The sequence below is a fragment of the Ahaetulla prasina genome, chromosome 4 (assembly GCF_028640845.1).
Source record: "Ahaetulla prasina isolate Xishuangbanna chromosome 4, ASM2864084v1, whole genome shotgun sequence".
Lineage (NCBI taxonomy): Eukaryota > Metazoa > Chordata > Lepidosauria > Squamata > Colubridae > Ahaetulla > Ahaetulla prasina.
The window spans coordinates 8,377,577-8,402,907 of record NC_080542.1 but is presented as its reverse complement, the minus strand read 5'-3'; the positions used below and the strand labels follow the sequence as shown (position 1 = coordinate 8,402,907).

The following is a 25,331-nucleotide window of genomic DNA, read 5'->3' as shown; positions in this document are numbered from 1 at the left end:
ATGCACTGAAGAACACAAGAACTCAGTCAAAAAAGAGGAACCAACTTCTTTCCTGGTCCAACACCTTAAAGCCACAGGACATGATATTGACTTTAAAAAGACCAGAACTATTGCCAAAACTGAACACTTTAACAACAGAATAATCAGAGAAGTCATCAAGATAGAAAAACGCCCACACAGCATGAAGAAACGAGATGATACCTCCCGCCTACCAGCCATTTGGAAACCCACCCTTATCGACAAATGAGTCCCTAACCTGAGAAATGACGCCAGACCCACACTCACAAGGGCAACACAGGATGTCACCACCACACATCCACACAGAAAGCAGACTCAAACCCACACTGATGATGAAGCATGACCACGGACTAGAAGCCAGACCGCAGCTGCATCATTAGCCATTTCAAACCCCTCCAATCCATTCATGCAGCAGACTGACACCCACCATGAAGATGTAGCACAACCACGAACACAAAGCCAAACAACAGCAATGCAGCTCACCAACTCAAATCCCCCTGCATCTCAGACTAACCTGAGCACAACAAAGTCCCCACCCAAAATGAACACACCCCCATCCAATCAGAGCACAGCCAAACCCCCATCCAATCAGAGCACAGCCAAACCCCCAACCAATCAGAACACACCTCCACCCAATCAGAACACAGCCAAGCTCCCAACCAATCAGTTCAAACCCCCACTAGCAGTTAAAAGGAAGAAACAGCTGCGATCACACATTGCTCCTAGAAGCACGAAGCTGAAAACACCAGCCTGAAATTGACGAATGAGACTTCGTCGAAACGTCGCCAAGACACTTCCAATTTTATGTGGGAGAAAACCCGAATAACCAAAGACCTAAATACAAACACCCGCGAAAACCTCAAAAACAAATATATATCAGAAACTCTATAATGTTCACATTTCAAAGAACCCAGACCTATCTAAAATAGATATCCCCTGATACCATGTTAAATACATCTTCATAAAATGTATGTCCCTTTTTATTACATTTATGAAATCATTTATAAATAGAAAATATAAAAACCATAAAAATGGCAAAGTCCCGTCCCCTAAGGAGGTACATTTGGCGGGATGCAGAAGAAGGGCCTTCTCCATGGTGGCTCCACACACTGGAACATCGTCCCTTCAAAAGTTAGACTCTCCCCCACTTTGACACTCTTCCATAAGGCCCTGAAGGCCTGGTTTTGCCAGCAGGCATAGGGAACCCAGAGTGGGATGGAGTTCATCAAGTGGCTTATTTGACTGTGTGTTGTTGCCAGAGGGGGTATAGTGTTTTTTTTTTGTCTATATTGTGCTTTATTGCCAGTAAGCTGCCAAGTTTGGTTGTGAGCATGTAGGCGACTATATACATTTTCTACATAAATATATAAGGAAAGTACAAACATTGGATATGATTTGATTCAATATCTTTAATCTTTGAACACGAGAGCTGGATTCTCAATGTCTTGCTATCTTGGGGTTTTCAAAGACAAAAAGTTCCAATGAAAGAATCTTGGAGAATGATTGCAAATGCAGCAGATGAGCATTTCTTCTGCAAATGGCAACTATAATAAATCATAATGATCAGGATAATCCTCCATCAATCCTCTGTTGTCAGAATTAATGACTTCTATATGTCTCCTATGGATAGCAAAATATCCTTCTTGATTGTTTTATTTTTTTTGTCAGCAATTTCTCAAAACCAGAAATATTACACAAAGTGCTAATTCCGCTTTATGAGTTGCTCCCTGTGGTTGAGGTCAGGCCGCAAAACAATGATAAAGCACTTTGGCAAGAATATGCATCCCAGTAATGCAGCACTGGAGGCCAAGATGGAGAAGACCTCCACAGCTACCATGGCTTTGCCTTTTGTGCTCAGATAGGCTGGAAAGAAGGAGATCCACACACTGCAAAAGGCCAACATGCTGAAGGTGATGAACTTGGCTTCATTAAAACTGTCCGGTAATTTACGGGCAAGGAAAGCCACAATAAAGCTGGCAATGGCCAAGATACCCATGTAGCCCAAGACACAGTAAAAGAAGAAAGCTGACCCTTCATTGCACTGTAAAATCATTTCATGGAGCTCTGAGTGCATGTCCAACTCAGGGAATGGGGGAGATGTTGACAACCAAAGAATACAGATACATACTTGTAAGAAAAAGCATGAGAGGACAATAGAAAAGGCCAATCTTTTCCCCACCCACCTCCTCATCTGAGATCCCGGTTTAGTGGCCATGAAAGCCACAACCACGGTGATGGTTTTAGCCAATACACTTGAAATGGCCACTGAGAAGGTGATGCCAAAAGTTGGTTGCCGAAAAAGGCAGGTCACTTTGCCAGGTTGGCTGAGAAGGAGTAAAGAGGAGAGAAAACAGAGCTGAAGAGAGAAAAGGAGGGTGTAGGTGAGCGACCGGTTGTTGGCTTTGACAATGGGAGTATCCTTGTGCTTAATAAATATTTCAAGTACCCAAGATGTCAAGAAGAAGAAACAAAGAGCTACTGAGGCTAAACCAATCCCTAAGGTTTCTTCAAAATTTAGAAAAACCAGCAGTTTCAAGATGCATCCTGTCTTTTCTTTATTTGGATAATGATCTTCTGAACATTGAAAACAGTCATCCGTATCTGAAAGAAAAAGTCAAGGCATGATTTTATACACTCCATATTTTTGAAAATAATAATCTTTCTGCCAACTGTTATCCCCCTTAAATGTTTTTCTATTTGCTGCCCGTTGGATTATGTTTTTATGGAAATGCTGTTTTTTCATTGTTGTATCATCTGGGACTACCATAAAAGAAGCACAATGGGAAAGGCAATTATTCTATGAAATGCAGTCCTGTCTAATAATTTTTCAAATTTATTAAAATTTAGACCATTTTGACTTTTCCTATTTTTTCAAAACATAAAGAAGAAATCTGCAAGGTTGGATATAAGAGTTTAGCTCTTATGGAACAACAGATTATGATTCACACGCATAGAAATGAATATTCACCTTGAAGAACTCACAAAACTAGTTGCTACACTAAAACTGGTGTATTACAATTTGCTTAAGTGTATCTAATGAAAACTTGCTGGAATGTCTAACCCACCCTTTTCATTTGAAATCTTCCCTTCTGGACATGGAACACAATCGTAGCAACAGAATTGCTTTCCTTCCAAGCCTTTCTTCCAGGATCCAGGGGAGCAATGGTCATTACACAGAGAAATTGGAAGAACCTGGTATTAAACATAAAAGATTTTTGCAAAGGGAAATTTTTAAGCAGTTTATTATGTTCTCATTTATGGTGGGGGGAAGTATACTTGAATTCCTAAAGAGTTTGTCCAGGTGTATTATAAAATAGAGGTTTCCCTATTCAGTCATGTCTGACTATCGGGCACAACGGTCAACTCCGTTTTTTGGCCAGCATTATCTGGAGACATTTTCCATGATAACATGGCCAGCAGGACTACTTGCCAAAGGCGAAAGGAACACTTTTAACTTCCCACCAAAGTGGTACGTATTTCCATGCTTTTGAATTCCTAGGTGAGAAGGAGTTGAGGCAGGAGAGGGAGCTCACACTATTGTATGGTGCTCAGGTCTCAAACTGTTCTATCAGCTTTCCAGCTGACAGGTTCAGGGTTTTTAAATACCAAGCCATCACATATTAATACTATCCATTAAAATGGGTAGTAAATTGACATTACAAGGATATACAAAGGGTGTGTTGGGAGAATGGCAGGGTGAATAAAGAAATATATGTGACTACAATATTATGGAAACAGGATCTTATGATTTCAAAAGAAAATGCAACCCAAATGTGAATACCAGTCTTTTAAATTGTAATGTCATTTTGTCAATTTGACGAAAGCTTGATCCTCGGCAATGTTTGTACAGAATATGCCATTTCAAAAATCACACATTAGATTTCTAAAGACACTTTGTCCAATATTGGATCAGAATATTAGGTAGAGTTGATTAAATGAGTCCACACCTGGTTAAATGCTGGGTGCCACACAATCACATCTTCATCGATGATTAATTCCTTCGCATTGGGAGTATGAGGATCAATCTTTCCAACTTTGACTCTCTGAAAGGATCTGTTTGGAAAAGTGACCAAGTTGGTGATGTCGAATCCACCTGTCGCTTCTCCTTTCTCATTCAGGAACACACAGTCCCCAGCTGAATTGTTGAAAGAAATGCCTCGAAGAAATGAATGGAGCTACTTGAAAGAGAATGGAAGAGAGTTGAAAGAATAATAATGAAGAAGTGGCCAGTATATTTAAATTTTTCTTAGTGATTCTTTCCATTGCTCTAACATATATTAAATAAGTATATTTTGAATATAGATAATCTACATTTCAGAGAAAGATACAGATCTGTTCTAGTATTAATTTAATGTTATTTCCAGGGTGGGATGGGGAATGAAACAACAGCAGTTAAGAAATCAAAATCAAAACAAGGTATTGACATTACACAACTTGATTCAGAAATGGTTTTTATTCACTATTTGAGCAACTAGACAATCAAACTTGGAACATATCTAAACTCATCCTACATTGTTTGTTCTTTTTTAGTACAAAGGTGTTTGACATCCTGAGACCTGACAAATTTCCTTTAGCAGGATTCTACCATCTGAGATTCAATTATTTTGAGAGAAAATGAGAGAAAGAGAGACAGAGAGGGAGGGAGAGGGGGAGAGAGAGAGAGAGTGTTTTCAAAGGGTGGTTTACAGAGTTAGCATTTGCCCACAACAATCTGGCTCCTTATTTTACCAACCACACAATTGTGGTTGAGGGAGATTGAGTCAACCGGCAGCCAGAACAAGGAGCCTGCAGTACTGCTTTCTAACCACTGTGCCCTCATGGCCCTGGTGATAAGCTAATAAGAAAAGTGAAATGGTCACAGTCATGCATAAGAGTTGAATGAAAATTGTTTAATTGTTCAAATTCAATAAAATTTATATTAACAAGAAAAGTAAAATGTCTAAATGTTTTTTTGGGCACAAAAAGAAAAAAAACTGTATTCAGACAAAGTGCAATTGAATTCTTCTTGGTACGATAAATTCAGAAAAACAGGCCAATACTATGTGGAGGTGAAAAGTTATTTATATAATGAAAATTGGTGCATACAGTAAATCCAGTTGACTGAAATTAGGAACTACATGGCTTAGTTCCTCCTCTTATTTTATAAAATTAATAGCTTTGTTGGCTCAGTCTCTCTATTGATTTGTAGCCATAGTTCGGGGTAAAAAACTTATATTAGATTGTGGATGATTGTGGATAATCATTGAAATACATGATAGGTGTGGAAAGATTACCTTCCAAGGTAGCAGATTTGGAAATCCAACCCTTTGAATCTCTCTTGGTTGGGATTTTGATCTCACTGCCTCATGCAAAGAATGTGCCACTGCATAAACAGCATTGTAGATACTGTAGCTTTGGCCAGTCATCTCCAACTCAAACAAATGACCAGGTAGATTCTCCAAATTCTCTTCTCCAGTACAGATTTCAGTGACCGTTGAAGATAATTCTGTATTTGAAAATGAACAGTCAAACAATTGTTCCCAAACCTCTTGAAGAAATCCATCTTTGTGGGTTGAAGGTTTGATGTCTTGAAGAAATTCTTTAAAGCCTTGAATGCCTCTTGAATGCACAGCAAAGGAAAGAGCCCCATGGAACATCTGGAGACCCCAATTCTTTTGATATCCCAACAGGACGAAATCAATTGAATTCATCAAGATCCAAACCTTCCTAAATAATGCACTCTCTTTATTTTCAGGATCACGTAGAAACATGACACTTCTGAGCCACGATACTGTCATGGATTCTCCATGGACAAGAAAAACTTTTGATTTTTGCTCCATCAATTTATTCCAAATAATTGAGACTGAATCTAACAATTCTGACAAATCTTCCAAGTAGAGATGTTGTGGAATGTTTTGTGTAAAAGCTAAACAGATCCCATTCTGTGAAAGCAATGGCTGCAGTTTCTGCAAAAAACGTTCTTCTTTATTTTCAAAAGTAAAGACTCCGATCCACGTCCATCCAAAATAGAGAAGGAGTTGAATAAGTCCAGTGTACTGATGCTCCTCTTTTGGGACCATGCGATAAAGTGGAAATAACTCAGTAATCTGAAAGTCTTCTTGGGCAAAGAAACCGTAAGTCAACTAAACAAACGAAAAAGAGAAATTCGTTATTCATGAAAATCATGGGAAAAATGTGAAGAAGGCTGCTGGTCAGAAATTTAATGAATGTCTCCATACATTGAACATTTGTCCAATTCTACACAGATTATGACTATTCTGATGAAAAAGAGAAGCAATTAAAATCCCATGATGAAATATTTTCTCATCTGAAATATAACTAGATTGCAACCACACTCTATTGGCATCCTTCAGTCTCAAAAGACTATGGTATTGTGCTCTCCAAACAGCATCTGGTGTGGCTAAAAAGGCTAATTCGATAGTGGCAATCCCTTCCATACTGAGGGCAGATGGATTCTTTCCCCTTCCCAGCCCCATGATTTCGCTGGCTCAGTCTGCAGAACCACACTCAGTTTTCTAATAAAGAGTTCCTGTATGTTGATCCCTTAGAACATCTGGAAACTATCTGAGTTTGTGAGCTCTTCTCAGGCTAAGGAAAGGATTCTTAAGAGCTAGATTTACTGGACTACCTTCTTCCCTTATTTGTAGCAGATAAAATAAAATACTTATACATGAAAGACTATGCCCATGAGATTCTGGGTTAATCATACCTTCATTTACTACAATTGCTTTAGAGATCTCCAAAAGTACCACATAGCCCCAATCCTTCAACAATTCCTAGGCAAATCAGTTGAGTTTTAAATTCAGTTATTACTATCAAACCCAACCAAGACGTACAGAGGAAAGTGGTCACCTGTGGTGGGGTGGCTTGGTGGAATCTGGAGCTGAACTGAGGGTATCAGTGAAAATGCTGATAGCTTTGAGTTGGGGATGGGCAGGAAGTGGCTAACAGGAGATCCTCCCTAAAACCATGAGATACAATAACGGTGTTCCAATATTTGAAGGGTTCCTACAAAGAGGAGGGTGTCAAATTATTTTATTAAGCACCAAAAAGCAAATACTGGATGGAAACTTATACATTGTAAGCCACCCTGAGTCTTCGGAGAAGGGTGGGGTATAAATGTAAACAAAAAAAAAAAAACTAATCAAGGAGAGAAGCAACCTAGAACTAAGGAGACATTTCCTAACTGTGAAAACAATTAACCAATAGAACAACTTGCTTTCAGAAATTTGGGTCCTCCATCATTGGAGGCTTTTAAAAAGAGACTGGACAGTGATTTATCTGAAATGATATAGGGTCTCCTGCTTGAAGAGGGGGCTGGACTAGAAGACCTCCAAGGACCCTTCCAACACTATTATTCTATGTTCTATCTTTTCTATCCTCCTATTGTCACAGCTCCAGATTTCATCACAGAGAGTGGTCAAACCAGAACATCAGATGATCCTCTTCAATGAAATAAATTTTGTACTGTAATTTGTGATTTAAATTTTCTAATCTACGATTGCAATAAAGGATTTAGATTTTCTTGACTGATTATTTTGAGCCAAAATTTGAGTTGTGGGAACAATTGCCGAAGGGAGAGAAAAGAGGGCAAAATTGAAGTCCTGCAGAAAGGAAGTACAAAACTCTAACTAACCCTACAACACCAATCCTTCAACAATTGCTAAAAAACAGTAGAGTTTTACGCTAAACTACTTTTATCATACGCCAAGCAAATTGTAGTAAGAAGAGTTATGACCCATTGCTGGTTGACTGTCAAAATGCATGTATGATTGTAATTAAAGATTTTGATTTAATTGGATCATCTTGAGCCAGTCAATTGAGTTGTGGGGAAAACAGGTGAGCCGTGATAAAAGTGTATTTAATTGAATTCCTGGAGAATGATATGGCAAGCAACGAGTATCTACTATTAATTACAAAATAATTTTCTCTCTCATTTCACCACAAACTACCTGTGGAATTTTGTAGACATGTATACTTTCTGCCATAAAGGATGATGTATCAGGACTTAGTCCCCCAATGATGGCCACGAGATTCTTCTGGCTATCACATTTGCAGTTTGGGACAAATTCCTGGGATTTGAAAAGCAGGTCCAGGGTGGTGCGATAGGTCATCCTAGGGTTGCTGTAACTGTCATAGATGTGGAACCCAAGAGTGATGTTAGGTAAAATCTGGGAGTCCTCATTGATCTCCTTCACAGCAAAGGCCAAGGCAAGGACGTGCTGGTAGAATTTGGTTATTACACTGCAAATAGTTTAAACACCCCCATTGAACAAAATAAGTTGAGAATTCTTTTATGGTGAAAGCAATGATATATGAGTGACAACCATTTCTGTCTCTGTTGTACCAGCAAATATCATTGTTCTAATACATGTAAGTTCTGCGAGGAGTGACTGCACAGACTAGATAATTTTAATTACCTTACACTCCCTAAATGTTCTCCAAAAGACTTATTGCAGGATAGTTATATACCTTTCGTGAGTTACCATGCATTTATTCTCAGAGCTATCTAAAGTGTTTTCCTGATTTGCAACAAATATTTATAAAACAGAGTTGTCATTTTTTTTTTCAAGCTGTTAGGCACAAAATAGAATACAATCAGCAAGTATCACTCTTTTAATATATGTGTAAGTTATGCAAGCAATGACTGAATAAACTGGATATTTTTAATTATCTTGGGCCGTGGTAGCTCAGGCTGGTAAGAAGCCTATTATTAGAACAAAGCAGCCTGCAATTACTGCAGGTTCAAGCCCGGCCCAAGGTTGACTCAGCCTTCCATCCTTTATAAGGTAGGTAAAATGAGGACCCAGATTGTTGGGGGGGCAATAAGTTGACTTTGTAAATATACAAATAGAATGAGACTATTGCCTTATACACTGTAAGCCGCCCTGAGTCTTCGGAGAAGGGCGGGATATAAATGTAAATTTTAAAAAAAAATCTTATACTCCCTAAATGTTCTCCAAAGGAACTTCTTGCAGAATAGTTTCATACATTTCATGATTAAATTTTAATAAAATGAAAATGATTTGTTTTCCCACAATCTGATAAGTTTGAAAGACAAGGAAACAAGTGTAAGTTTATATACAAAACAATGCATTTATTCTCAAAGAGCTATTAGTTGTATAAGCAATTATGGGAGATCTGGCTAAGATTAGAAAATGAATGCAGAGAAAAAAATCCTTACTCTTGTAAAGCATAAGGTTTTAGAGAAGGATGTTCCTTAAATTTAATTTTAAGAAAGGATTGAATTATCTGAGACACCATCCCACCCACAATGAGATCACCAGGCTGGTACCACTCATGGGGAATCGGGAAAGCATCACTCGCAGGGCAGCTCAGAGTAACTGCTTTCTGCACCAAGAGCATCAGAAGGAACAACATCTTCAGGCATTTGTCATAGTGAAAATATCTCTGTCTCCTGTCCATAAGGAAGTTTGTATTTCAGTGGTTCATTCAATGATTGAGCCAAGGTTGATATCTGACAATGCACCTCATCAGAAATCCCATCATTTTCTATCTGAAGTTCCTTGGGTGTGCAAATTTGTATATTGACTATCACGAGGATTGAACAGATGTTCCGGAAAAGAAGAAAGGAGGGAGGAAACTTGTAGCAATGAATCTGATGGAGCCATTATTATCCCTTTGTGCCAAACTCCCTGGGGTTCAAGACTTCCTTTTTAACCAAATTGATAATTATTGCTGAATGCACAGTCCTTGATGTTTTGGCTTAGCTAAAAAAAAATATGGTGATTCCTGTAGGAGATAATGATATTGTTTTTGGTGAGAGAATAAAAGGTTTGTTTTTTTTAAATTTTGTCATAACAGTATACATAAACATTGTCATAAGTAAAAAACATATCATGAAGAATATATATATATATATATATATATATATAAGTAAAGAATATGCATTAGCTATAGTAATTTCAACTGAAGGTTCAACGTTTTCTTTTCAAATGAGAAAATGCTAAATAAAAGTAATCTAAGGGACATTGGCAATTAAAAACAGCCTCAAGTATTGAAGTTCATGTTCTTTCCTTACAATGGAGCAGAGTTCCCGTTTTCCATATAAAATAAATAGAATTGTTCAGTAGAGAAGAGGAAACATTTTTTACATGTTAAGGTCTGACGACTAAGCCAATAATTTCTTTGGAGGTTTTATCCACTTTTTCAGTCCAAGAATGTTGAAGAATGAAACTATAACAACATTTATGCTGATATTTGACAAGTTGCCTTAGCCATTATTGCCTTGAGTTTAATAATCTACCTGTCCAAATCTTTGGTTATTTATTGAATTATTTTATTCGTGTCCTGACCTGTATTATTTCTACAAATAACTCAAGGCAGAGAAGATATCTAACACAGAGACCTGGGTTTAGCTCATAGAATCGTCCGTTGTAATGTCCTTCCTGCCAATGACTACTTCAGTTTCAACTACAATAACACAAGAGCTACCGACAGATTTAAACTTAATGTCAACCGCACCAGTTTAGATTGCAAAAAACACGATTTCTGTAACAGAATTATCTATGCTTGGAATGCATTACCTGACTTTGTGGTCTCTTCTCATAACCCCAAAAGCTTTATTCAAAATCTATCCACTGTTGACCTCACCACATTTCTAAGAGGACTCTAAGGGGCGTGCATAAGAGCACAAACATGCCTACTGTTCCTGTCCTATTGTTTATTCCCCTATATATATATATGCTTATACTACCTTGTTTCTCCTCATATATATGTTTATATATTATATAATCTTTTGTGTTATGCTTGTGTATATTGCTATGACAAAATTAAATAAATAAATAAATAAATAAATAAATAAATAAATAAATAAATAAATAAATAAATAAATAAAACACCTTCCTCCTCCTATGATAGCATAGGATGGATATGATATGATATAGGGTATGATATAGGGTATGATATATGGTATGAAATAGGGGCCTCTGGTGGCTCATCAGGCTAATGCAGCCTGTTATTAACAGCAACTGCCTGCAATATTGCAGGTTCAAGTCCCACCAGGCCCAAGGTTGACTAAGCCTTCCATCCTTTATAAGGTAGGTAAAATGAGGACCCAGATTGTTGGGGGGCAATAAGTTGACTTTGTATATAGTATACAATTGGATGAAGACTATTGCCTGACATAGTGTAAGCCGCCCTGAGTCTTCAGAGAAGGGCGGGATATAAATGCAAATAAAATAAATAAATAAATGATATAATATGATACGATAGATATATGTTAGCATATAATAAATATGATAGCAGTTTTCCAATATCTAAGAAGTTGCCACAAAGAAGAGGCGGTCAACCTATTCTCCAAAGCATTTGAAGGCAGGACACGAAGCAATAGATGGAAAATAATGAAGGACAGAACCAACCTAGAACTAAGGAAAAATTTCCTGACAGTGAAAATAATTAATCAATGGGATGATTTGCCTCTAGAAGATGTGAGTGCTCCTTCACTTGAGTTTTCTAAGAAGAGATGGAACAACCGTTTGTTTGAAATGGTATAGGGTTTTATGCTTTAGCAGGGGGTGGGACTATGAGACCAAAGGTCTCCTATTTTCCCCACAACAGCAAGAAGGTGGGTTGGGCTGAGAGAGAGTTTCTTCCCCGAACCCCAAAAATGTTAACCTTAGACTGTCTACCATGGACCTCACCCCATTCCTAAGAGGTCTGTAAGGGATGTGCATAAGCACACCAACGTGCCTACCATCCCTGTCCTAATGTCCCCTTTTATTTGTATCCATTTCATGTATTATATTATATATTATATATCCTCTGAATACAACAAAATACCTTGTGCCACCAGACTTGAAATCTTGGGTTTAGAAAACTTAGAACTCAGCCACCTTCGACAGGACCTGAGTTTAACTCATAGAATCATCTATTGCAATGTCCTTCCTGTTAAAGACTACTTCAGCTTCAATCACAACAATACAAGAGCAAACAATAGATTTAAACTTAATGTTAACCGCTTCAATCTTGATTGCAGAAAATATGATTTCTGTAACAGAGTTGTTAATGCTTGGAACACACTACCTGACTCTGTGGTCTCTTCTCAAAATCCCAAAAGCTTTAACCAAAAACTTTCTACTATTGACCTCACCCCATTCCTAAGAGGTCTGTAAGGGGTGTGCATAAGAGCACAAACGTGCCTACCGTTCCTGTCCTACTATTTCCTTTCATTATATCCAATTACTATAGTTATTGCATACTTAGGCTTATATATATATGCTTATATATTATATAGTTACTTTCATGCTTATGCTTATATATACTGTTGCGACAAAATAAATAAATAAAATAAATAAATAAATAAAATATTCATAATCATGTTTATACTTATATCTGTTATCAAATACATGCTTGACTAAATAAATAAATAAATAAATAAATAAATAAATAAATAAATAAATACATAAATAAATAAATACATAAATAAATAAATACATAAATAAATAAATAAATAAATAAGTGGCACTAGAAGACTGTCAACTCTGTTATTCTGTTTTTCCTATTTTGCCCACAAATCCAAAAAGGTGGGTTGGGCTGAGAGAGAATGACTGGCTCAAAGTTATCTGGTAGGATTTCATGGCTAAAGTGAGGCTTGAACTCATAACCTCCCATTTTCTAACCTGGTGCCTAAATCACTAGATCAAACCGACTCATGTCTAAAACTGGCTCTCAAATAAAATATTTCACTTATCAGTGAATGCAGCAATATTTTTTGAGCAGGGAAGTCCAAAGAACAAACCAGCGTAAAAAATATTGAACTGCTACTCAAAGAAAAGACAAATGGTGGTTGCTGGGTGTGACTTTCACAATTTCCATGGCTCTGTTTCAGTAGGTTCCTCCACTGAACCCTTATCTTCATGTATATTGGCACATGAGGACACTTTTATGTATTTTTATTTATTTATTTATTTTGTCATAACAGTATATATAAGCATAAGCATGAAAATAACTATATAATATATAAGCATATATATATATAAGCCTAAGAATGCAATAACTATATTAATTGGATATAATGAAAGAAAACAATAGGACAGGAACGGTAGGCACGTTTGTGCTCTTATGCACGCCCCTTACGGACCTCTTAGGAATGGGGTGAGGTCAATAGTAGACAGTTTTTGGTTAAAGCTTTTGAGATTTTGGGAAGAGACCACAGAGTCAGGTCGTGTGTTTCAAGTATTAACAACTCTGTTACTAAAGTCATATTTTCTGCAATCAAGATTGGAGCAGTTAACATTAAGTTTAAATCTATTGTTTGCGCTTGTATTGTTGTGATTGAAGCTGAAGTAGTCTTCGACAGGAAGGACATTGCAATAGATGATTCTATGAGTTAAACACAGGTCCTGTCGAAGGCGGCGGAGTTCTAAGGTTTCTAAACCCAGGATTTCAAGTCTGGTGGCATAAGGTATTTTGTTGTATTCAGAGGAGTGGAGAATGTCTTCTCTGAAATTTTCACTGCTACCTTATGAAATTATAGTCTGCAACATATTTCCTGCATGCTGGTTCCATTATTTTTGGTTGTCCCAAATAGGCTTCTTCAAAAGGCAACTGGACTGACTTTGTTTTTGCTCGAAGGCATTTTACTTCTCATCCAAGAAGTTTGGTCAGAGTCAGAACTGAAGATGCTTCCTGGATGAGAAGCGAAATGTCTTCAGGGAAAAACCAAGAAAGTCCAGTTGCCTTTTAAAAAAAAACACTTTTGGGACAACTATGACCTGGATGACTGAGAATCTCCATAGACATGTATTGTTGGTTGTTGATCCTGAGATGCGAAATCTACATAAATTTCAGGATCTTCTTTTTCAGTTCTAAGGATGGTTGCTGCAGGTTGATCCAGTTTTATAAAACTATGTTTAATCATATCCCATTTCTAATGGGTATTGTCAGGTTTCTATTTCATGAAGTTGCCAAAGTCAACAATAATATTTAATACCTTTTAACAACAAATGCATCCATTTAGCAACTTTATGTGGCTGCGCATCTTGTGGCAAGTGACTCTTGACAGAAATCCAGGACTCGTGCAATAATCATTAGTTAAAACTTTCTATAACAATTGCTTAAAAGAATCAAAAAGTATAAAGCTAAAAGAGGATAAGATCAAATCAAATCAAATCACTCTTTATAGTAGATATTACTCAACATATGCTTCTAGTAAAAACAAATAATTCCCTCAACACTGTGAAACTATTTACTAAATCTGCACTACTATTAATCTTCTCATCGTTCCCATCACCAATCTCCTTCCACTTATGACTGTATGACTGTAACTTTGTTGCTGGCAATCCTTATGATTTATATTGATATATTGACCATCCATTGTGTTGTAAATGTTGTACCTTGATGAACATATCTTTTCTTTTATGTACACTAAGAGCATATGCACCAAGACTAAGTCCTGTGTGTCCAATCACACTTGGCCAATAAAAATTCTATTCTATTCTATTCTAGTAATGGATGAGACGGAAGGAAGAATACATTTCATTTCATTTCCCTTCACTAATTCTTTTTGTATTATTAAAAGTATAGGTTACATTGGAAATAGGTAGAGGAATAGAGAGAGTGAGCATGATTTTTTAAAGATTATATTTCTGAAACTCTATAATATTCACATTTAAAAGACCCCAGAACAATTCAAAAAGGATATCCCCCTGATACCATGTTAAATACATCTTCATAAATTGTATGACACTTTTTACTACATTTATGAAGTCATTTATAAATAGAAAATATAAAAACCATGAAAATGGCAAAGTCCTGCCCCTAAGGAGGTACATTTGGCAGGACCAAGAAGAAGGGCCTTCCCCATGATGGGTCCCAACCTCTGGAACATCATCCATTCAGAAATTAGACTGTCTCCCACTTTGACACTCTTATGTAAGGCCCTGAAGGCCTGGTTTTGCCAGCAGGCCTGGGGAACCCAGAATGGGATAGAGCCTATCAAGTGGCTTATTTGACTATGTGCTATTGCCAGAGGAGGATATAGTTCTTTTATTATTTTCTATATTGAGTTTTATTGCCAGTAAGCTGCCTAGATTGGTTGTGAGCAAGTAGGCGGCTATAAACTCCCAAAAGCTTTAACCAAAAACTGTCTACCATTGACCACCCCATTCCTAAGAGGACTATAAGGGGCGTGCTTAAGAGCACAAAAGTGCCTACCGTTCCTGTCCTATTGGATCCTTTCAATATATGTTCTTGTATATAATATTGTGACAAAAATAAAAAAAAATCTACATAAATAAATAAGGAAACTGCAAACATTGGATATGATTTGATTGACTATCTTTAATCTTCTAACACGAGAGCTGGACTCTTAATGTCTTGCTATTTTGGGGTGTTGAAAGATTGAAAGTGTTTACTTAAAGAATCTTTGAGAATGATGCAAATGCAGCAGCATGACCATTTCTTTTGCAATTGGCAACTATAATAAATCTTAGGGGTTAGGACAATTCTGTTGTCAGAATTATTGACTTCTATATGTCTCCTATGGACAGCAAACAATCTTTTTCTTCTTTTTTTTGTCAGCAATTTCTCAAAGCCAGAAATATTACACAAAGTGCTAATTCCTCTTTATCAGTTGCTCCCTGTGGTTGAGGTCAGGACGCAAAACAATGATGTAGCATTTTGGCAAGAATATGCATCCCAGTAATACAGCACCGGAGGACAAGATGGAGAAGACCTCCACAGCTACCATGGCTTTGCTTTTTGTGCTCAGATAGGATGGAAAGAAGGAGACCCACACACTGCAAAAGGCCAACATGCTGAAGGTGATGAATTTGGCTTCATTAAAGCTGTCAGGTAATTTACGGGCAAAGAAGGCCACAATAAAGCTGGCAATGGCCAAGATACCCATGTAGCCCAAGACACAATAGAAGAAGAAAGCTGACCCCTCATTGCATTGTAAAATCATTTCTTGGAGCTCTGAATGCATGTCCAACTCAGGGAATGGGGAAGATATTGACAACCAAATGATACAAATACATATTTGGACAAGAGAACATGAAAGAAGAACAGAAATGGCTAATCTTTTCCCCATCCATTTCCTCAACTGAGATCCTGGTTTAGTGGCCATGAAAGCCACAACCACAGTGATGGTTTTAGCCAGAACACTAGAAATGCCCACTGAGAAGGTGATGCCAAAAGTTGGTTGTCGGAGAAGGCAGGTCACTTTGCCAGGTTTGCTGAGGAAGAGCAAAGAAGAGAGAAAACAGAGCTGAAGACAGACAAGGAGGGTGTAGGTGAGTGACCGGTTGTTGGCTTTGACAATGTGAGTATCCCTGTACTTAATAAATGTTCCAAGTACCCAACATGTCAAGAAGAAGAAACAAAGAGCTGCTGAGACCAAGCTGATTCCTAAGGTTTCTCCAAAATTTAGGAAGACCAGCAGTTTCAGGATACATCCTTTCTTTTCTTTATTTGGAAAATGATCTTGTGAACATTCAAAACAGTCATCCACATCTGGAAAGAAAAGCCAATGAATTTATCACCTATCCATTTCCTATTTTTGAAAAACCTAGCCTGTGTGAATGCCAGTTCTTATTCTTTTCTATAATGTCCTTTCTGATAAGGGGAATATTATTAGATTGCTGTATTTTATCCTGACTTTAGGAATCTTTTGTCTTCTATGTGAGGAATATTAGTTGGTTTTCCAAACACCCACCCAGTGTGCCTTGGATGATAGAATATCTGATCCATTCGCAAGACTTCTTTTATCTAGTGAAACTCCTTTGCTGTCACATGTTTTCAGGTTTTCATGGAAGTTATAACTTGGAAATAGGCAGATCATGTGGAAAAGAAGTCTCGCATTCATTACAGTTAAACTGAGATTTATCAGTTTACAGGACCCAGAAGGTTGCTTCTTCAGGTTTCCACTATTGTTTATTTAAATTTAACTTGATTGTGCTTATTTCTGTACAGTCTTTAAAGGAGGAGCTTAGTCGCTCACAAATCATACATGAATTCAGCCAAAAGGAACAGATAAATAAATTTCTCAATTACCTCTATCTCTATCATCTCAATCTCTATCTATCTGTCAATCTATTTGTCTGTCTGTCTATCTATTTATCCATCCATCCATCCATCAATCCTTTAAAGCGCTCCATGGCATTGGGCCGGGTTATCTACAGGACTGCCTGCTGCTACCAAATACCTCTCACCGACCCGTGCGCTCTCACAGAGAGGGACTCCTCAGGGTGCCGTCGGCTAGGCAGTGCCATCTGGCGACACCCAGGGGAAGGGCCTTCTCTGTGGGGGCTCCCACCCTCTGGAACGAACTCCCCCCAGGACTTCGTCAACTTCCGGACCTCCGAACCTTCCGCCGCGAGCTTAAAACACATCTGTTCATCTGCACAGGGCTGGACTAGGTTTTTTAAATTTAGATTTTAAATGGGTTTTATTGTGTATATTGTTTTAATTATCGGGCTATGTTTAATAAGTTTTTTAATGGACATTTTATTTTGTATTTATATGTATTTTATCTGCCTGTGAACCGCCCTGAGTCCCTAGGGAGATAGGGCGGTATACAAATTTGAATAAACATAAACATAAACAAACAAACAATTCATCCATCTAGCTAGCTAGCTATCTTTATCTGTCTATTAATGACCCTGCAATTCTTTTCTTCGGGATGGGTTGAAACAATTGATTGGAGCTGGACACCCTTCCTGGCTGGATACCCTTTTCCTGGAGTTCTCATTGTGCCCAGAGAGAGAAATATCTGCTTCTATCTATGATCACAGGCTCCTGATTTTTAGGTGAGAGCTCCACCTCTAGGCTATACAATGAATGTTTAATTTAAGAAATAAGAACATGTTGAAGAAAAATATATAACGAAACTGATAACCTACCAGTTTGATTAGAAATTTTTCCTTCTGGGCATGGAACACAGTCATAGCAACAGAACTGACTGCCTTCAGCCCCTCTCTTCCAGGATCCAGGGGAACAGGGGTCATTACACAAAGAAACAGGAAGAACCTATGGGCATAAACATAGACATTGATTTGAAAGAATCCCATTTTAGACTATGGAAATGGTCTGCATCGGATTCTGTGAATGACCCTTAACAATGTTAACATTTTACAGAGGGAAGGTGTTCCTTTGTATGTGAACAAGATTAATCCATGGTGGTGCAGTGGTTAGAACGCAGTACTGCAGGCTAACTCTGCCTGTTGCCAAGAGTTCAATTCTCCCCGGCTCAAAGTTCCATTCTTCTATCTTTCCAAGGTCAATAAAATGGAGACCCAGATTGTTGGGGGCAATATGTTGACTCTGTAAACCGCTTAGAGAGGGCTATAAAGCACTATGAAGTGATACATAAGTCTTCTGTAAAGCACTATGAGCAATAGTTCATTCCTCTTAGCTTCACTACCAGTTCGGAACCAGGCACACACACGGGGGGGGGGGGGGTCAGTTCACTCACGCATGGAACGTCTGCGCATGCACAGAACCTTCTGTGCATGCGCAGAGCATCTACGATGATGTCCAGACAGGTAGGCGAAGCGGGGCGAACCGGTAGAAACCCACTGTTAGGAAATTGTTATTTGTCTAACTAGTTGGTCAGGCAATATATAAATCAACAATGTATGTTTGCAGTAGGAAAGGTGTTATACTGCTTTAAGACTGTATTGCATCATCAGGCATCCTGATTGCATCCTGAGCTCTGTAGCCAATGTACTTGAGGAAAGCTGAATTATGGTTTGTGGTGGAATACAGAAGATCTAGTTTGTTGCGCAAGTCTACGATTGGTAAGAAGACTTGGTATTTGAAATATCCCTGGACTGACTTTGTATGTGTATGACCCGGATTGTTTTTTGGACAATGATTTTGCTTTTCCCTAAAAGTAAAATATTATCAAATCCCAGTTTGTCTGTGTAGTAACTGTTATTGTCCACAATCATTCTCAGTCGCTTTCATGCGCAATCTCAAAGGGTACTGTTCTGTCTCCGTCCCCACTTTGGAGTAATGAGGTGACCTACACCCAGTGGATTCACGGCTCCTATCAGTCCTGGCAGAGAAAATGAAGCTGCCTGTCAAAAAAGTTCAAACAGAGTAAGACTTCAGCTCACTTTGAAATGGTTCAGTTAATTTGCTTCCCGTAGAAATGACAGCAGTCCCAAAGCTCCTTATATATCCTGTGGGGTGGGGCTCCTGCCCCACCCTTCCCTTTGATGACGCCGCCTCTCTAATCTTCTGAAGCGCGGGTCGATCCAGGCTTGATTAGTATTATTATCAGCTGCGTCTGAAGGCCTAGCCTGAGGAAGGGAGGAATCAGGGGATGACGGACTCATTACGTCCTCTTACTGGCCTGGTTGTGGCTCCTGGAGCCGGGCCAAAGGCATCAGTGCTCCTGAGGTAAGCCTTACCGGCCCTTCCCCCTCAGTCTCAGAGTCACTTTCGGGCATGGGGCCAGGTTCGGGGGCTGGAGTCACAACAGGTACTGTGCTCAATAGTCCTTAACATTGGTTATGGGCCCAGAGTATCCTTAACACCCACCACTGATTGTGAAGCGATACATAAGTAAGTGCCATTGTATTCATACCTGGTTAAAACCAGGGTGCCAAACAATTATATTCTCAATGGCAACTTCTTTTCCTTTTGGAGCCTCGGGGTGTAACTTTCCAACTCGAACTCTCTGAAAAGATCTGTTTGAGAAAGTGATCGTGTTGATGATGTCAAAGCCACCTGAACCTTCTCTTCTGTTTTTAAAGAAGACTCGTTCTCCAGCTGAGTTGTTAAAAGAAACCTTTTGAAGAGACTTGTGGAGCTACTTGGAGGAGGAGAAGAAAGAGGGAGTTAAAAAGGAAACAATGCATCGGGAATGGATGAAAGTTTTTCTTTCTTTTACTCCTCCTTCCAAAGGAATCAAACAACATTCCTTCTTCTCTTTGCATAGAGAAGAAGAAAATCTCAACACACAAAGTGCAATCTGTAACCGAGATATGGAACTCACTCTATTAATGAATTATCCTAAGTACTTTAAAGCCAGCAAATTTGGCAATTCTTCTGGTAATTTACCATAAATCTAAAAACCCAACATGGAAATAATGCATCTCTATTACAATAGAACAACTGTCATAAACTCTTATGTCCCCAGGCTCACAAATCTGTCTTCAAAAAACTAATTAAAACATGAAATGTTCCCATTTAAGAAACATTTGTTGCGCCAAAAAACAAAATTCAACAGATGCTTCTCTGTTGAATTCTTGGAACCAGGACTGATGAATTTATAAGTCAGGCAAGAAGAAATGGCAGTTAATGGAATGATGATAGATACACAAAACCCATTGACTAGACCAAAATTTGCAAAGCAAGTATTACTTTTAAATCTATTTTATTCTATAACAAGGAGCGATCTCTTTCACCAAAAATGTGGTTGCGTTAGGATCTCTAATGAGTTCTGGCCGTAGGCAAGGAGAATCAATCAATATCAGATAGTGGTAGAGAATGACTATTCGTTCCTATCTGGAACCCACACCTCATTTCGGACATTAATACAATTGAGTGTGTCCAGAAATATTTTACAAGAAGAGTTCTCCACTCCTCTGAATACAACAAAATACCTTATGCCACCAGACTTGAAATCCTGGGATTAGAAAACTTAGAACTCCGCCGCCTTCGACATGACCTGAGTTTAACTCACAGAATCATCTGTTACAATGTCCTTCCTGTTGAAGACTACTTCAGCTTCAATCGCAACAATACATGCGCACACAATAGATTTACGCTCAATGTGAACCGTTCCAATCTTGATTGCAGAAAATATGACTTCAGTAACAGAGTGGTTAATGCCTGGAATGCACTACCTGACTCTGTGGTCTCTTCCCAAAATCCCCAAAGCTTTAACCAAAGACTATCTACTATTGACTTCACCCCATTCCTAAGAGGTCTGTAAGGGGCGTGCATAAGAGCACCAGCGTGCCTACCGTTCCTGTCCTAATGTTCCCTTTGATTGTATCCAATCCGTATAGTTATTTCATGCTTATGCTTATATATACTGTTGTGACAAATAAATAAATAAATAAAATAAAACGAAACATAGGTATGGCATGTGGAAGTTACCTGCCAAGGATGCAGATTTGAAAATTCAGCCCTTTGGATTTCTGTCCATTTGGGTCTTGATCTCACAGCCTCCTGCAAAGAATGTGCCACTGCATAAACAGCATTGTAGATACTGTAGCTTTGGCCAGTCACCTGAAATTCAAAAAATGGTGCAGGCAGATCCTCCAAGCTCTCTTCTCCATTACAAATTCCACTGACAGTTGAAGGTAAGTTTGCTGTTGAAAATATACAGTCAAACAATTGTTGCCAAACTTCTTGAAGAAATCCATCTTCCTGGGTTGAAGGTTTGATGACTTGAAGAAATTCTTTAAAGCCTTGAATGTTTCTTGAATGCACAGCAAAGGAAAGAGCCCCGTGGTACACCTGGAGACCCCAATTCCTTTGAGTTCCCATCAGGATGAAATCGATCGGACTCATCAGGATCCAAACCTTCCTAAACAATGTGCTCTCTTTATTTTCAGGATCACGTAGAAACATGACAGTTCTGAGCCACACTATTGTGAAGGATTCTCCGTAGACGAGAAAAACATTCGCTTTTCGATCCATCAATTTATTCGAAATAATTGAGATGGAATCAAACAATTCTGGGAGATCTTCTAAGTGGATATGCTGCGGAATTTTTTGTGTGAAAGCTAAACAGATCCCGTTCTGTGAAAGCAATGGCTGCATTTTCTGCAAAAAACGTTCTCCCTTAGTTTCAAAAGCAAAGACTCCAAACCATTTCCATCCAAAATGGCGGAAAAGTTGTATAACTCCAGTGTACTGATAGTCCTCGTTTGGGACCATGCAGTAAAGTGAAGATAATTTGGTACTATAAAACTCTTCTTGTGCAAAGGAGCTATAGGTCAACTAAAGGAAAAGAAAAGAAAAGAAAGAAGGGAGGAAAGGCAAGGCAAGGAAGGGCAAGGCAAAGAAGGGCAAGGCAAGGCAAGGCAAGGCAAGGCAAGGCAAGGCAAGGCAAGGCAAGGCAAGGCAAGGCAAGGCAAGGCAAGGCAAGGCAAGGCAAGGCAAGGCAAGGCAAGGCAAGGCAAGGCAAGGCAAGGCAAGGCAAGGCAAGGCAAGGCAAGGCAAGGCAAGGCAAGGCAAGGCAAAACAAAGAAAGGCAAGGCAAAACAAAGAAAGGCAAGGCAGGGCAAGGCAAGGCAGGGCAAGGCAAGGCAAGGCAAGGCAAGGCAAGGCAAGGCAAGGCAAGGCAAGGCAAGGAAAGGAAAGGAAAGGAAAGGAAAGGAAAGGAAAGGAAAGGAAAGGAAAGGAAAGGAACATTATTATTTATGAGAATCAGCGGGAAAGGATGGAAAAATAACACTTGGAAACTGGACAATTGAAAAGTTCTCAAATGCTAGGTACATTATGGAAGTTGTGATGAACAATACAACAATAAAACCCTAAGGTGAAATATTTTCTCACTTAAGGAATAAACTACAAACTAAATTTAGTTTGCTACTATAGAGTTTAAGATAACTCATGTCTACGAACAGCCTGAAACCTGCTAACTATCTGAGCATGTGAATTCTTCCCAGCTTAAAAATGCTTTTTTAAGAGCTAGAGTTATTACGTTATCTTCTGCCCCTTTCTCTTCCCCAGATAGGCTAAAATACAGTACTTATGCATGAAAAACTACCCACGAGATTCTGGAGGAATAGAAACAGTCGACTATGTCTTCATTTAGAATAGAATAGAATAGAATAGAATAGAATAGAATAGAATAGAATAGAATAGAATAGAATAGAATAGAATAGAATAGAATAGAATAGAATTTTATTGGCCAAGTGTGATTGGACACACAAGGAATTTGTCTTGGTGCATATGCTCTCAATGTACATAAAAAAAAAAAGATACGTTCATCAAGGTACTGCATTTACTGCAATTATTATAGCCATCTCCAAAAGTCACATAAAGCCCCAATCCTTCAACAATTTCCAGGTTGAATTTTACATTCAATTATTATTATTATCAGACTCCAACCTAGACTTAGCAAGGAGGGCTGTCATCTACTGTTGGGTGACTTGGTGATATCTGGAACTGAGTTGAGTTGAGGGTAGCAATGAAAATGCTGGCTAGCTTTGAGTTGAGGATGGGCAGGATTGGCTGTAAGGAGATCCTCCCTGAAACCTTGCATTATGTAGTAATTGGGTACTGTATGTTAGCCAGCCTTTTCACTCCTTCTCTCAACACAGCTCCAGATTTCACCACCGATAATGGTCATACCAGAAGATCAGATGACTCCCTCAAATAAGATTAAATTTGTTCTGTAATTTGGGATTTAAATTTTACCTTTCTAATCTATCAAATCAAAGGTTTCGATTTTCTTGTTGGATTACTTTGAGCCAGCCCTATTGGATTGTGGGGGAAATTGCAGAAGGGAGGGGGAAAAAGTGGATTTAATTGAAATTCTGCAGAAAGGCACAGCAAAAAAACAACAACGCTGCTCTCTGATATTCATTACAAGTGAAGTCAAATACTCTCTTTCAGCCTCCTGCCAAAATTACCTGTGGAATCTTGAAGAGATTTATAGTTTCTGCCATAAAAGATGAAGTAGGAGCACCCAATCCTCCAATGATAGCCATGAGATTCTTCTGGCTATCACATCTGTAGTTTGGGACAAATTCCTGGGATTTGAAAAGCAGGTCCAGAGTGGTGCGATAGGTCATCCTTGGGTTGTAGTAACTGTCACAGATGTGGAACCCAAGAGTGATGTTAGGTAAGATCTGGGAGTCCTCATTGATCTCCTTCACAGCAAAGGCCAAGGCAAGGACGTGCTGATAGAATTTGGTTATTACACTGCAAATAGTTTAAACACCCCCATTGAACAGAATAAGTTGACAATTCTTGTAAGGCAGCATCAGTTCTATATGAATAACAAATAATCTCTCTTGGAAGCAGGAATAGAACAGCTTTTCTAAAATACTCAATAATTTCCACAGAGTTTAATTTTACATTTGACGTGGTGTTTTTTCATGATTTGCAACAATTATATTCTACAACAAATAAAGGTAGTGACTTTTTTTTAGTTTACAAATAGAATTCTAACAATCGTGGCATCAAGTAGAACAGGAACATCTTCAGCAAGGATCACGTACCGTGTGTATGTTTTGTGAGGGGTGATCAGGCTGAACATTTTTCAAAATTACCTCAAGCTCGATAAATGTCCTTCAATAGACTTCTTGCACCAACCCTGTATGCATTTCATGAGGACTTTAATATAATTTAAAGAAAATGCTTTCTTTACCCTCCACGTTTGAAAGACAAAGAAGTTTATATATATATGTGTGTGTGTGTGTGTGTGTGTGTGTGTGTGTGTGTGTGTTATAGAGATGATAGATAGATAGATAGATAGATAGATAGATAGATAGATAGATAGATAGATAGGAGTGAGAGATATATAATATAGATATAAATAGATAGAGTGAGAGAGAGAGATATAGACATAGATTAGATATAGACATAGACATAGATTAAACATAGACATAGACATAGACATAGATTAGACATAGACATAGACATAGACATAGACATAGACATAGATATAGATATAGATAGATATGTAGGTCTTTGGTTATTCGGGTTTTCTCCTGCGTAAAATTGGAAGTATCTTGGCGATGTTTCGACGAAGTCTCATTCGTCATCTTCAGGCTGATGTTTTCAGCTTCGTGCTTCTAGGAGCAAGATAGATCGATAGGAGCAAGCATAGATAGATATATAGATATAGATATAGACATAGAGATATACAGTAGATGTAGATTAGATATAGACCGACATAGATATAGATATAGATATAGACATAGACATAGACATAGACATAAATATAGAGATAGAGATAGAGATAGATTAGATATAGACATATATCTATAGATATATAGATATAGATTAGATATAGACAGACATAGACATATAGATATAGATATAGATACAAACCCCTGCATTTATTCTCAAAAGCTTTTACTGATATCAGCAACTTTGGGGGACCTGGCTAAGATAAGAAAACACACGGGAAGAATAAAAATCCTTACAGAGGTAAGTCATAAGGTTTTAGAGAAGGGTGTTCCGTAAATTCAATTTCATAAAAGTGGTAAAAAATGTGAGACACCATCCCACCAATGACAAGCTCACCAGGCTGGTACCACTCATGTGGAACAGGGAAAGCTTCACTAGCAGGGCATCTTAGAGTAGCTACTCTGTGCACGAAGAACATCAGGAGGAGTAACTTCTCTATGGTCTTGGAATGGTGAAAATATTTG

General features: G+C 38.3%; 1 protein-coding gene across 1 annotated transcript; it reads right to left on the bottom strand.

Moving 5' to 3' along the window:
• Positions 1–1,720: 1,720 nt before the first annotated feature.
• Positions 1,721–24,283, bottom strand: LOC131197045 (vomeronasal type-2 receptor 26-like). The gene is made up of 9 exons (XM_058180642.1): positions 24,225–24,283; positions 23,583–23,874; positions 21,094–21,942; positions 9,203–9,369; positions 7,971–8,262; positions 5,358–6,140; positions 3,966–4,193; positions 3,084–3,210; positions 1,721–2,619 (listed from the first exon to the last, which is right to left on the bottom strand). Exons 1-9 carry the CDS (start codon positions 24,281–24,283, stop codon positions 1,721–1,723), a joined length of 3,696 nt encoding a protein of 1,231 aa, XP_058036625.1.
• Between the last annotated feature and the right edge of the window lie 1,048 nt (positions 24,284–25,331).

Bases quoted from the DNA above. Each gene is read 5' to 3' on its own strand.
- LOC131197045 (XM_058180642.1), bottom strand. From the start codon at position 24,283: ATGAAATGCATACAGGGTTGGTGCAAGAAGTCTATTGAAGGACATTTA. The intron at 21,943-23,582 runs GTAATTTTGGCA...CTTTTCCTTTAG, and splicing joins ATCTCTTCAAGATTCCACAG to TTGACCTATAGCTCCTTTGC. The intron at 9,370-21,093 runs GTAACTTCCACA...CTCTTGGTGCAG, and splicing joins CAAATCTGCATCCTTGGCAG to AAAGCAGTTACTCTGAGCTG.